This window comes from Columba livia, chromosome Z (assembly GCF_036013475.1).
Source record: "Columba livia isolate bColLiv1 breed racing homer chromosome Z, bColLiv1.pat.W.v2, whole genome shotgun sequence".
NCBI lineage: Eukaryota > Metazoa > Chordata > Aves > Columbiformes > Columbidae > Columba > Columba livia.
The window spans coordinates 42,931,518-42,946,447 of NC_088642.1; the positions used below are offsets into that span (position 1 = coordinate 42,931,518).

The 14,930-nt window shown below is 39.3% G+C and overlaps 1 protein-coding gene across 1 annotated transcript in view; it reads left to right on the top strand.

Moving 5' to 3' along the window:
- Positions 1-14,904, top strand: part of RGMB (repulsive guidance molecule BMP co-receptor b) — a 37,532-nt gene extending 22,628 nt beyond the window's left edge. The window contains exon 3 of the mRNA XM_065045572.1: positions 1,841-14,904. Coding sequence (XP_064901644.1) covers positions 1,841-1,978 — 138 coding nt within the window. The 3' untranslated portion in view covers positions 1,979-14,904. The remainder of the gene's footprint in view (positions 1-1,840) is intronic.
- The last annotated feature ends 26 nt before the right edge of the window (positions 14,905-14,930 follow it).

Here is a 14,930-nt window from a genome sequence, read left to right on the forward strand (position 1 = left end):
GGTGGGGTGTAGAGAAACTGGGGTCTTGGGCCATATACTGGGCAGGCAATCTATTAAAAAAGCCCCAGTTTACCTCCTAGCCATCAGTTACTGGATAGGAACATGCTGAATACAATCATTGCAGATGTTTGTTTCCCCTCTACTAAATAAGCTGTGTCGTGAAACTTAAAACCAGCAGCTGCAAAGGAGGCTGGTTTATTGAAGAGGCAGTGTGTGGGAAACGAACAGCAGGAACCATTCCTTCAGGATCCCACTTGTACAGTTACTTTGCAGTATTTGCAAAAGGAACTTGGAAGAGCTTTAGCACAGTGATCTGATATTGCTGCATCCGTCTTGACAGGTGTTAAAACATCTTTTAAAGTTACTGGAAAGTTCCCAGGCCAGAAGAACCATAGAAGAGATTGAGGCGTTGAAGGAATAAATTATGTGGAAGAGACTACAGGATTACAGAATTTTGTATTACAAGACAATCTGCGAAGTAGACGTGGGAACTGCAGTTTTTCCGCTGCAGATCTAATTACACAGTATGAAGGAAACTTGAAAGTGCCAAAACTTAAGTTAAAAATGTATCAAGAAAGATTGACCTAATAAACACAGCTTTGAATGTTGTTCTGCTAGGCTTGTGTTTCAGCTAGAATTTGAGGTGTGTGTTGAACAATCTTACATGGTAGATAAATCATTGACATGCTTTGTGGAAAAGACTGTAGAAAGCAAAGGGAGCTTTAAATATGTGTATGTTTAGTGTATGTAGAAAGCGGCCATCATATCTGTAAGAGCTTGCTTTCGGATGTGTTGGTCTACCACCACAAGTGCTACAGAAGGCAAAATGGCATGATCATCAGTACTTTAATGCAACAAGTAGTAAAATTCTACTGATGCTATCAGTTATTGGCCTTTGTCTTAAAAATGTTCGCTGATACCTTGGTTGTCAGTGGCTTATTCAAAAGGTTATTTAATGTATCTTTTTGAGCATTTCTAACCAGAAAATTCCTTAATCATATGCTGACAGAATGCTTAATTACAGTTGAGGATAGCTGTCTGTAGTTGTGGAAACTGGCAGCTTCCCTAGGAAGCATGTCATGAAACTGGGCAGAGAACTGGGAGCTTAGTCCTTCATTTTGTGTGTACATGCATCTCCTTAACAATGGTATTAGAAAAGGAAATAGTATGCACAACTGACTGTCAAACCAAAAATGCTTTTTTATCTCTTCCTGGAAAACCTGTCTGGAATAATAATCTGCATAGGGCATCTGCTAAATTGAACACAACTTGAGAGAATGCAGGGTGTGAGAACAACCTGGCTTTTGTTCTTAAGGTCAAGTTAGGGCCCTTCAGTAGTGGATTTCCTTTCAAACTGCTGCTGTTCTGCCAGAAAATAGATCACCAACTATTTACATTCTCTTACCTTAACATTGTGGATACCATGCATTTGTTTATGGGTTTTGAGGATGTGCAAGTGCAACTTACTTACATACACTCTGAAGTGAAGTAAGTGATGTTGCAAGCTTTGCACTGCCTTTAATAAGGCTTTCATTGATGGATGTGTTTTGAAAAAAAAGGCAACAAGGCCACCCCATCCTTTCTGTACTGGCCCCTTCTCCACTCCCAAAGCAGCTCTGTGTGGGGAAGAAAAAAAAAAAGGAAAAATAAGCAGGAGTCAGGATACAAAGAGGAAAGAAGAGATTTTGAATGGAATCATAGTGGTTAAGCATTCTAATCTTAATTTTGGCCTTTAATTCTCAGACTCTTTACGTTTTCCAATGAATGACACAAGGTATATAACATAAGTTTGTATAAGAGCGAGGGCTCTGATTTCTAATTAGTGTGTTTTATCTTTTAGGCTGTCATTTGTGTGTCCCATGCTTCCATTACCATACAAGTTTTTTTTACAGAAAGCAGAACAGTTCCAGCAGGTGAGAATGCCAAATCCTTTAAATACCCTACAGCCAAATTATTAACGTATTTGACTAGAACGTAAGAGATCTGTGTTGGACTCTCCACTCCAAATTATGTGAAGGAGATGTTTAAATAAAGGTTTCCTGCCTTCTTAGGCTACTGTAATAATCATTATCCTACAGGGTTTATCAGCTTTTATCTGGCATTGATGGATGAAAGTGCAAGGTGCCTTGTAGCTGAGAACTCTGGTAGAGGCAGGCCCTACCTCTGAGCTGGAGTTGCCAAGTCAAGTCCTATGAGAATTTTACCCCAGTAGTTCTTACTGGATAGCTAAAGGCTACAAGCCCCTGCAGTAGATCCTGACAGGTCTTACTTGCTCAAAGGTATCTCACTCTCAAAAAGTCTGACTAGATGGCAGTGCAGCCCAAATGCATGCATGGTATGCTTCTTAGCACCACAGTGCCTGAACAAGCAGTCCAGTGTATGACTTAAGTGATTTTAAAAGTTAGCTCACTCCTGAAATCATTGCTGATGCCTGTAACATCCTCAATACAAATATGTCCATATCTAGTTATATCTGATTAAATCATTTAACTTGGCCACTCTTTTCTAAGAACGCCAGGTGCCTGATCAAGCAGCTGTCCTTTCTCAGAACAAATAGCTTTTTTGCACCACTCTGCTTGGAAGTATATGAGACCTGCCTTCAAAGACTGCTCGGAATTGAAACTCATACTTTCTATAGGTGGGGAAGTGTCTCCTGCCAAAGGAATGATGTTTTCTCTAACCTGTCTCTCTTATAGATAGACCAAGAGTGGCAAACCCTCTTGGTGGCTAGGGCAAGTTAAAAAGTAATGTACATCACTGTCTGTGGTGCCATCTCTAATCCCTTTGTCCTGGCCTTGATGCCATGCCAGGGGTTTGGTATGACCTGCTTTCATCTAGTCCTTTGTTTTTCAGGTGCTGCCAATCATCTCTTCCTGGTTTGCTTAAAACGTGATGAACTAATTATCTGTAAAATAAGTAATTTGATAATAAGCTATGAGAGAAAGGTGATAACAGAATACACTTCTTGAAAAATGTGATTTGGTTTGTGCTTTTAAAATTATTTTTATTTATTAATTTTATAACACTTCAGCAATTTTAAATCCTTTTAAAAAGCCCTGGTAATTATACTGTGGCTTACAGAAGTAGCATTTGTGATTCTTTGGAATGCCACCATTTTAGAATACATATATATATATATATATGTATTTTTAATGTGCACATTAAAAAGTCAGGAGGCTCACCTCTTCTTGCAAATGATATGGCCTTTATGTATGCTAAAGAGATCAATAAATAGTCTCATTGAGAAATCAGATACAGATATTCCTCTATAATAAAATAATTGGTGAAAAATAATTTCAGATGTAACTATGTCTATGGCAATCACAGTCGTCTGCCCTCTTGCAACTAGTTGAAGCTCCTCAGTCAAAAAATACCAAGTATTTCAGTGATAACTGAGTCCTTGAAAGTTTTCCATAAGTAGACATGCATATTCACTGACATAAATGCTAACTTTGTCAGCAGATCTTCAGCTAACCTTTGTAAGACTGTGGATTACTTTTTGTCTTTTTCTAACTACATTATTTTTTGTTGTCGACCTGTTCAGAAAACCTAGTAATTCTGATATGGCTCTTTGACTGAAACAGAGGATCCTTACAAATGGAAATGCTTTCTGCTTCCGGCTTCAGACTCTGGTAAAAAGTCTAACTTCACAATTATGAAAAAAATGCCAAATAGAACTTTTTTCAAAAAGGTTTTATGATATTGTTCCTTCATTGTCTGAAGTGGAATCTCTCGTTCTGCACATATCAGAGGATTTTGCTTTTGCTTAGTTCTTCACTGTCTCAGAGCAAACAGCTGCCATCAGCTGCAGTGCGTTGCATGATCTTCCTCAACACTTGTTGCTATTCAGTTTCCACAGGAAAGATCCATTTCATTCAGTCAGAGATGTGAACTGAAGCATGACAAGAGGGAGGGGGAAATAAGGATGTTCACTTCCAAAGTTAAAACCTTATCAGTTCTTTCAATATTAAGAAAAGATCCCAGTAGTACTAACAATTATCCTTGAAATAAAAATGTAATATCTCTCTGAGTAAAAAATGAAACCCAAAACCTGCAACCCAGCAATCTAAAAGCAGTTCATTTGTAAGTGAATGAGGTAGTCTAATGACAAAAAGAAAAAAAAAAAAAAAAAAGCCCAGTTTCAGTTTTGCTCAGGGGATATTTTTACTGGATATTTAAACTACCAGTAGTTAAGTGACCACTGGTGGGGTAATTGCCTTAAACATAGAGCTGCTAACTGCACTTTGATTATGGGCAATAAAGATTACCTGATAGTAATCAGTGAAACTTCTCCAGTTAACAATTTAAGAGTTTGTTGTTTGTTTCTTTTTATTTTGCTAAAGTGTGCCTGTGGCTCAGTATGTATGTAGTCTGCTTCATTTTTATTTTTTTAATTTTTTATTTTTTAGTCTCAGGATATTATTTTCTAATGTGCCAAAGTGACTTTATTTGGTGGTATAGACCATCTAAGACAATTAGGCATTTCTCCACCTTGAATGAAGCACATATCCGCTGCCAGTCCTTTTCACCTCTGTTCTTTGTGCACAGAATAAGCATTGAGTCTAACCTACTCATAAAGGGTGGATACAGTTCTTCCATTTGTAATTTATTTCGTCCTTACACATAACATTGAATATAGGAATAAGAGTATTGTATATCAGCTTTGGCTGGCGCACTGCATCCCTGAATCTCGAGGAAACTCTTTCCCCTGCCTGTGCCCTCCAAAGCTTTGTTTCAAGCTCATAGCACTTGCCATTAACTGCATTTTTCCATAAAGGATCAAAACACTTCTCATAACTTCCTTACATTGAGTGCCCTGTGCTAGCAAGGAAGAAGCAGTGGAGGTGAAGTTACTAATTCATCTCTAGGTTTTCAGCAGTGTCCTCCCACTCTGACACCCACAAATCTAGTTCAAGCAAGCAGGTATGCAGCCCACAAGGAAAAGCTGTTTTTCATTGTGTAATTAACAGAGATTTGTGTTCTCATTTTCCTATACTTAGAGATTTTTCTACCTTGACTGAAGAAATTCGTAGCGTAGCCTTCTACACATAGATAATACCTATCACAGTTCTGGGATTATGTCAGGAAAAGTCTTGCCAAAGAGATCTGGCAATCTAGGGGCAAATGAAAATGTCTACAAAATTGAACCCTGAGGGAAGACATGTATAGAAGTGTGTATCCTCTTGGATGTAGGCAGAAGGTAGCACTGAGCTGCTCAGACCTTTGATGCCAGGAGGTAGTGTGGGCATGTGATCAGAAGCAGAAATTTAGAAAGGAAGTAAATTTTAATATAGGAAATTGAGGTCCTTCAGGTACTACTGGATTAGGCAACAGGTGTATGCAGGCTCTGAGGACTGCAGTATTGAATCTAGATGTCTGATTTATTCAGTGGTTAAAAGCTTTAATCCCTGTAAATTAACAAGTTCCCATTTTTGCAGATGATCCAAACCCATGAGACCTGATGTGCTGTATCCCAGGATCCTGTGGGATCTGGCAGAGGTAGTTTGCTAAGCTGCTCTCTGTTGTATTTGAAAAGTCATGGCAGTCATGTAACATCCCTAGATGAATGCATGTAGAGAGGCACCCAGTCATGATGATTTTACAGAGAGGTTGTGAGAGCTTTCACAAGCATGCAGTCCTCTTTTCACATCCTTATTTGTGTGCCTATACTTGGGGTGGGCCCCCTTCCACCCCATTTTGCTGGCTTTGAGATCTCTCCAGTCCACATCACCCTGTGCCCTTTGCTTGTTAGTCCAGGCCACAACTTCCTCTCTTGATTGTGGATCAAAGTCTCCCTCCCTTGCTGTTTCTAGTTTAAAGCTCTTCTCACCAGTTTGACCAGACTTGACAAACCCGACAAGATGTTTGGTCACAGTCAGGTGAGACCAGTTAGCAGTCTGTGATCCTCAGAATGGCCTGGCGATCATAAAAGCTGAAATCCTGTAATTGATATGAGCTGTAAAAGTGGTTGTTGACCTGCAGGATCTATCCACTTCTCCTTAAGTTCTGCAGGTGGGGCAGAATACCCTTCCAGGACTCAGCCACCAGTTTCCAGTCTTTGTCCTCTTGGGAGTTTTCATTTCTCATACATGTATGCACAGACTGCCTGTTTCCTCAGGCAGAGCAGGGACTCAGGATTTTTAAGCTATAGCATCTCAGAGAAACTGACATATTCCTTATTGCTGTTGGGAGACACGATTAAGCAAGGTCAGGCAGAGGTTAGCAATGGTGAGAAGCACTGCCCTAGACTTTAAGATCCGTGGACTGCTGGAAAAATTTTTGTTTGCCCTTTGTCTGCTTCGCTCTTTTTCAAGAACCCTAAGTGTTGCACAGTGCTATCATGCTGCTATCCAAATCCGTAACGAAAGGTTCACTTTCTTTATCCCTCAGATGAGACATTGATTTTAAACATCTTCTCTTAGATTCTGTGATGCTTTGCTTCCCTGTTTAGTTTTAACATTATGTTCAACCCAGTCACCAATCTCTACAACAGAAGGGAAGAGAGAGCCAAGGGAAGGTTGCAGCTGTTCCACATTTTCTCTCTCAGAGATACAGGCAGGACTCTGTCTCGCTCATGATCTTGATGAGCACTTCTCTTCAAAAAAATTCAAGAAGAAGCAATTTCGTCTGCGAGTTCCTACCATAGAGCAATTACCATAAAATTACCATAAAATGTTGAAGGAACTTCTAAAACCAGGGTGAAGGTTTCAGAAGCAAGCATTCCATTTAATGACAGACAGGCGTCACTCAGGCATCTCAGGGGATAGCTCCACCTAGTGAGGGCCCTGAACAATTCCCAGACACAGGTTATATTCTCCCAGATGGTACATATTCTTTACATTTCCAGGAAATCCTTTGCATATGCATTACATTTGTTATTTGGCTTGTAACTTGCTTGCGCTGGTGTCACCACCTGATCTTCTGAGAGCAAGCACATTGTCTCCTACCCTTCTGCTTATCTTAACAGATACTTTTCTGGTGACTTAAAGCCTAATAAGTGCCTAAAACCTAACATCTGTGGACCTTATTAACTTATTTTATTACTAATTGCTGATTTTAGATATCAAGAGAAACAGGACAACATCTGTACCCAGTTAATTTCCTACATTTGTGAACTATTGTGTAACTCTGAACGTGCCTCCCTCACTATGCGTGCTTTCAGCTTCTTCATTTTGTTTCTCATATCTGCTGAGTATTTTGTTTTTAGGAGCCAATGAAAAGACCTGGTTTAGCGATCAGAATTCCCACATGCTATTTTTCAGACGAATGAGCTTGTCTCCCAGGTTGCCCCAACAGGAACATCTGCCACCAGCTGTGCTTGCCAACCTGCTGCAACTGGAGATACCTGGTGGGCTCAGGAATGACATAGAAGAAAAAATCCTAGGCCAAGAGATCTGAGTCAATACTGATGGCTGAAAGAAGGTGCTAGGGAATAAACAAACACTGAATAAATTGTAGTATTTGGAACCACCAGGTGAGGTTAAAATAAAATACGTTAAAGAATTTTAGTGTTCACACACATTAGTACTAACTGGTTTGTGTTTTGTGTCCTCGTATTATGCTGGAATAACACCAACTCATCTCGTAAAACATATTTTAAAGTGTCTGCAGTACTAAGTGGAGTGCATCACTGCACCTGAGAAGAAACAGTTTTTTATTCTGCGATCATACACTGAATAGTGACAAAAGAAATACTGAATTTGCTTCATGTGCATTCTGGAGTGTGCTCTCTTCATGTACTCTCTGCAATGGATGAGGTTGGCTTCCCTAGAAAAAGTGTTTTGGGACTCTGAAAATCACATAATGAGAATTGCATAGGGAGGTCTGAATTAAGATTCTGCAAGAAAACTTAGTTCTGGAATCTCCTAACTTTTAAGTGATTTGTTTTGCAACTGTGCGAATGTCAAGTCTTTCCTACATTTATGGAAAAAAAAATTGAAAATACTATAACCTAAAAATAGTCTTGCCTCAATTATGAATGTTTGCAGCGTATCTATTGAAACAGTCCATCTGTTTATTCTTTTTGGTAGTATACTACAAACTCATATATTAAGCCTTTAGGTTATGAATGGAAAAAATTACTCACAACTAAGTACTTTGAGAAAATGCTGTCCACAGATGATGCCAGCTACATAGCCCAAAGGCTATGTAAGTGAATTTCACATTAATAATGACAACATCTTTTTTGTAATTATGGACACATAGGTTGTGGTTCTAATAATAAGGTCTGTTTAAAGTTTTATACTTGAATGACATGTTCTCCATATTAATAATTTTCCACCAAATTACAAGAGTGATCCTTAAGAACAGATGGAATATTGAAAAAATAGAAATTTGGTGATTTATGACTACATTGATGCTATAAGATACATCATACATCCTTGGTTTAAGTACTGTAACTTGAAAGAATGGAAATTCTTTAAACTTCACACATTCTCCCATTGTGTCTCTGTGAGAGAGCAACTAGGGTTGTTTTTCCCCACACAGTCATGATTATGGAGTTTCTCTAGAATTTTAAAACTGCAGAAGTGCAGTCTTCTGTGCTTGTCTTAGACTGCATTCTTGAGCTTCACAAAGGTAACTGTTCAAAGAGATATACATACTTGCAGACTGTAATAACTGGGCATACTGTGCCTTTCAGATACTTCGTGTTCTAGTGTGCTAGCCATATTCTTGTCTAAGAGTAAATATTATTCATCTTATAATGCATTCACTTAATTAAAACAGAATGGGGAAGGCTGCACTATCACAGGTAACACACCAGATAGAATGGGAGTTTATACTTTAAAAACTTGACCAGACTGTGCTGGAATATGGAGGACTTAGAGGATGATCTTTTAGCTCACAGACACAGAGTGCACTGTCAGCAAGTTTGCTGATGACACTAAGCTGGGAGGAGTGGCTGACACGCCAGAAGGCTGTGCTGCCATCCAGCGGGACCTGGACAGGCTGGAGAGTTGGGCGGGAAAAATTTAATGAAATATAACAGGGGAAAGTGTAGAGTCTTGCATTTGGGCAGGAACAATCCCAGGTTCCCGTATAAGTTGGGGAATGACCTATTGGAGAGCAGTGTAGGGGAAAGGGACCTGGGGGTCCTGGTGGACAACAGGATGAGCATGAGCCAGCACTGTGCCCTTGTGGCCAGGAAGGCCAATGGCATCCTGGGGTGTATTAGAAGGGGGGTGGTTAGCAGGTCGAGAGAGGTCCTCCTTCCCCTCTACTCTGCCCTGGTGAGACCACATCTGGAATATTGTGTCCAGTTCTAGGTCCCCCAGTGCCAGAAGGACAGGGAACTGCTGGAGAGGGTCCAGTGTAGGGCAACAAAGATGATTAAGGGAGTTGAGCACCTCCCTTATCAGGAAAGGCTGAGGGAGCTGGGTCTCTTTAGCTTGGAGGAGACTGGGGGGTGACCTCATTAATGTTTATAAATATGTAAACGGTGTCAGGAGGAGGGAGCCAGGCTCTTCTCGGTGACAACCGAGACAAGGGGTAATGGGTTCAAACTGGAACACAAAAGGTTTCACTTAAATTTGAGAAGAAACTTCTTCTCAGTGAGGGTGACAGAGCACTGGAACAGGCTGCACAGGGAGGTTGTGGAGTCTCCTTCTCTGGAGACATTCAAAACCCACCTGGACACATTTCTGTGTAACGTCATCCCCTGCTCCGGCGAGGGGATTGAACTAGATGATCTTTTGAGGTCCCTTCCAATCCCAGACATCCTGCAATTCTGTGACATGTATTCCAAACATCTCTCTTTAGGCACTAGCTAGAGACTGTCCTAGTACAATACACTGAAGAGAAGAATATAGTTCTAAAGCACCAAACCAGAGAATGTGGTGCTTCATGTGCATTTTTTTTTTTGTTAAAGCTCATGGAGTATTTCCTGCCCATGTTTCCCTTCAGCATTATGGTTAATGAATATCTGGATCCTAACTCCAGATGTATTTAGAATTTGACATGACTTATTGAACCCTTAATACCTGGAGAAGGTAAGGGTAATTTTCCAGCCCTGTTTACTTTCACCTCAGGGTAAAGACTGGATTAGACCATACCCTTCTAGATTTGATAGTTTTGATAGACTTCAGTGAGGTAGAATGACAGTTTTCTGTCTGAGATATTTTAAAACTGATCTGCCTATTCTGGATAGAGAAGCCATCTGCAAATTTTGTTACAGGAAAAATATCATAAACCTCCCCCCCCCAAAAAAAATCTAATGTAGTTAAAAATTTAGGACAGAAAGCTCTCTCTCATATGAACAGCTTTTCTAATAGTACTGAAAAGAGATGGAACAGTTGCTTCCAGACAAAAGAACTGAAAGGTATTTAAGGCAGTGGACTTCTGACAGTTTTATTATTGATGCGCAGTGCCATGGTATTTGTGTGTGTTGCTTAGTCATCAACTACATTTTGCATTTCCAAAATTCACAAGACATAATTATGATGCTAACAGACAAAGATAGTTTCACAGAATATATTCTTAAGTATCCCAGAAACTTATAGGATTAATTTTCACTTAAAATAATTATGATTTTATATTCTCATAAAAAAAAAAAAAAAATCAAAGCTTTGAAGTTCTCTTTGCTCCTCTGTGATTAAAAGGAATGTTAAAGAAACATTTCCTAATTTTAATTGGTCTATACACTACAGGTAGTCACTTACCAGTGCTAGGATTACTACGAACCAAAACAAGTAGCTAATTTAAAGTGGTGATAAGATTATTTTTCAAATACTCCAATTACTTCAGCAAATACTAACTCTATTGCAATTAAATCTCAGTTGAGGTCTTGGAGTAGTGCAGTGATAAAAGCATATGATCAGTAGTATGTGATTTTCTGACATGACTTCTGGATGTTTATGTTCAGATAAGACAGGTTTAAACCCGAGCTTTCTGAAATACCTGTGACAAAATATTTACTTGTAGCAAATAATTGATGTCCAAGTATGTTGATTGGGCTTCATCCTTAGTTAATGAACTCAATCTAGATCTAAATTTAAGCCTTCTAACAGGACCAAAAGTTTATATTTTAAAACTTCACAAAGTTGTGATTCAGTGATTTCTGTAAGTCTTCAATCATAATGTATTTTTCAGCTTGCTTTCAATAAAGCACATGAATTGTACTTTTAACAGTAGCTGCTCATAGGACAACAACTTTTTGATTATAGTATTTCACCTGCCATTAAACCACTCCAATGGTCTGAAGAACTCTCAAGAACAGGGCTGTTGCAACACTCTGGTTTTACCAGTTCTAGCAGTTTTGCTAGTTCTGTATTAACAGCTTCAGAACAGACTTGTGGCGTATCTCACCTTAATTCCTCTACGTGACTTCTAGCCTTGTAGATATTACAGTAATCCCCCATCTTAGATGTATGAACTCATCTTAGGTCAGATATGAACACAAACATTTTCCAAGAACACAGTGTGCTTCACAGAATCCTAGATACATTGCATGAATAACTTTTCCCCTGGGATGGCTTCATTTTCTGTTCTCTGACAGCTGCCTTCATTGATATGGGGGAAGAGCTATCTGCCCTGCCCAGGTTTCCAAAATCCTCACTAAGAAAATCAAGCATTGATTTTACAAGGATGCAAATGGCAACAGCCAGTCAAGAGTAAAGGTGGGTGTTGTTAGCAACAGAAACAGCACACTTTAAAAAAAAAACCAGCTGTAGATAGGCTGCAGTGTGTGTGTGTGTGTGAGTGTACTGAGTTGGAGGTCTTGGAGAAAACAAATTGATTGGATGGTGCAGTTAATGGCCTTGGTAGAAAGCTGGCGTAGGGTTGGGAAGATGGATTCAGAAGTAGTACACTGGAAGGAAAGGAAAGCTTAAAGAAGGGCTTTTCTTCCCTGTCTCTGGGTTAAGCTGTCAAAACCACACACTGAGAAACACTAAAAGTGAAGCTGTGGGGTGGGAATTTTGGCTGGGAAAATTGGGGCATTTAGTACCAGGCTGGGCTTGGATACTTTAGGTTTGAATAGTAGGGGTCAGGTGACAGGCAGTACCCTGGAACACCATCTCCCCAGTGATAACTTGGGTGGCACCCAGGAAACACACACTGGTGTGATTCCTCTTCCCCACAAATGTAGCCATGCACTCCATACACAGCTGTAAAACCTTAATCTCATACACAGCTCTAAGACTGTCATCCTTACAGCAATGCCTTCCTTATTGTTGGTGCAAACACAGTACCATTCTGTGGTTTGCCAATCAGACCTGGCCCATGACCCATTCCTTGCAGACTTTACCAGACTGACCTGTCCAATGTATGAATTGGTCCAGCAGCCTGTGTCCAGCTGGCCTTTTCTCAAAGTGCTGTAGGGCCCTTTGTGGCCATGGGGTAGGAGACAAATTGATCAGTATTATCTTTATGTTCAATCATGTAACAGATAATATATGCTGCCAGGGAAGCACTTCAGGAGGGTGAAATAGACCACTACTGCTTGGCTATTGACACATCCATTACATGTGCAGGAGGTATCTTCTGTTAGTTCCACAACGGAAGAGACATCCAGGTGCACAGGAGTATTAAGCCATGTTTCTTGCTGTGGCCAAAGGTTGTGGGTCACTTGTTACAGAAGGATTAAACATTTAACCGAGGTTCAGAGAGCAGCAACCTCACATATAATTCACATATATCATTGTAGACCATTAGATGGCTACGTGTTTCCTCAGAGCTAGAATAAAAATACTGTAATGAATCAAGCTTGGACTAAGTAGTTTGGGATTACAGCTAGATCTTGGGCAGTGACTAAACAGAGAACTGTAACTAATAGCTTTGAAGTTTCTTCAGAAATCCAGGTAACAGGTATCTGCTCAGTTTATTTCCTGTGAATGATTATGATTCATGAAGTCATACAGTGGAAAACAAATTTGAAATGCAGTCTTGATAACTGACAATAAATGCATGCAAATATTCTGTGTTTAGCGGTTTACATAAATCATGTAGTCTTGGAGTAAACTAAAAGTTATGCACTTGACCAGAACTTGCCACTTTTCTTTTAAATCAACACCATCCTCAACTTTATCTACAATATATATTATACAGAACATGAACAAATAACATTTGTTTAAAAAATTCTGTTGCTATATTTTAAATTTATCAATATAATGTGAATTAAAAGCATAATGCTAAGCTTTAGAGTGAAAAAACAAAGTAAGCAGCTTCCACAATAGGTTTATGAAGATGCTACACATAATTTAAAAAAGCAGATTTTCTTTGTATGTTAGGTCTAGAAATAATTACTTTCTTTTCAACAGGACAATAGCAATTCTTTATCCAAATTAACAATCATAATTAAATGTCATTATTTATCCCAAAGCAAATTTTCACCTGTTAAAAAAGTTTTGAAAATAATAAAAAAGATAGTTACCAATGAATTGGTAGGGGTAGGTGGCTGGAAAACACACACTAGAAGCATCTTTTGGTTTAGTATTAGCTATATCCAAACAAAGAGCTTTCACTGACCCCGCTGAGTGTGAGAGTATAAAGACGGGTGGACCAGATTGTGCTCCCCATTACCCAGTCATTGTCAACTTATATTTTAAGAATAATAATTGTACGACAGAGAAAAATGAAAAGGCTAAGCGTCAAGTAAAAGCTTTAGCATAAAGTTTTAAGAATAAAGCTTAAATTTCAGGTGCAACCATACTAGCTTGTTGGAAGAATGAAGATACACAAGTGACAGCACTACCTCTCTGTACCAATATAGTTCAGAAAAACAAACTTTGATCAGTACAAGTGGATGACTCACACCAGGTGTTGCCTATTTTAATAGTCTCTACTGGTCTCTAATGAAAGCAAGAGATTGTCTACATTTATTTCTGTTAAAAAAAATAAATAAAAAAAAGGACCTAATTTCAGCCATAGTACACAAAAAGAAGCTAGGATTTAACTAATTTGCTGTTCAAATAAAATCTGACTATGGAGAAACTTGCAATTAAATGTCTCATCATGAAGAAAAGCTGTATCAGGATGATCTCCTTTAGTGTCTTCAGTCTTGGCTGTTGGCACTGAACAGAACACTAAGTGTAATTCTGGAGATCCCTGCAGCTAAACAGTGGAGGTGACAAGATCTATTTGTTGATGACAGGGCATCATACATGGATAAAACAATTCAGTCTCGCTCTGAAAAGAAGGAAGAAAGGCATCAAAGGTATTCTGCCTACAAGTCTGTGCTCTTGGTTGCTGTGATGACCATGTCTTCAAGGGCAGCTGGGGCACACTCCTTTTGTAGGAGCGACATGTTTCTGCATAAACTGCCATCCTTTTGTGGCTGGTGCTTCAATCTTTTCCAAGTCCTGTTTGTGATGGTAGTGAAAGGCTCTCAGAAACCAGAAGCTATTTGAGTGTCACTCAGACATCAGGACATCTGCACTGGAGATCAAAATGGGGACAACAGAGTGCCTTTAAGGAGGTAAATGATGATGCCAACACAGCAGCTGATGAGCTAAGGGCAACCAGTCAGAGCAGGCATTTGTCCATAAGCTAACAGCAGCAATATATTTTTCCATGTGCTTTTTCGGACTGACCAACAACCTACTCTTTTTAGATAGTACCGGCAATGTTAGACTAGAAATACATGACAGGATTAAGATGGAAATCTTAGACATCCCTGCACAGCACATGAAACACCCAAATCTTTATCAACAACAAGGACGTCTCTTGCAGCTGCCAAAATTCTTCCCAAAACATCTTATGGACAGGCAACATGAGACGGATGCTTTGAAACTGGACAAACTCCATGAAGGCTCTTCACTTAAAATGAGCAACAGAAGGATGTGTATGGAAAATGAATTACAGATGGGTTATTTGCAGAGGAGACAGGATTCTCTTAAATAGTAAGATAGACCACAACAGTCAGCCTCCTAAGCAATGGAGGCTATCTCCACCATCAAACTTTATACTTTACTAAAAACAGGGGAAAAATTTAA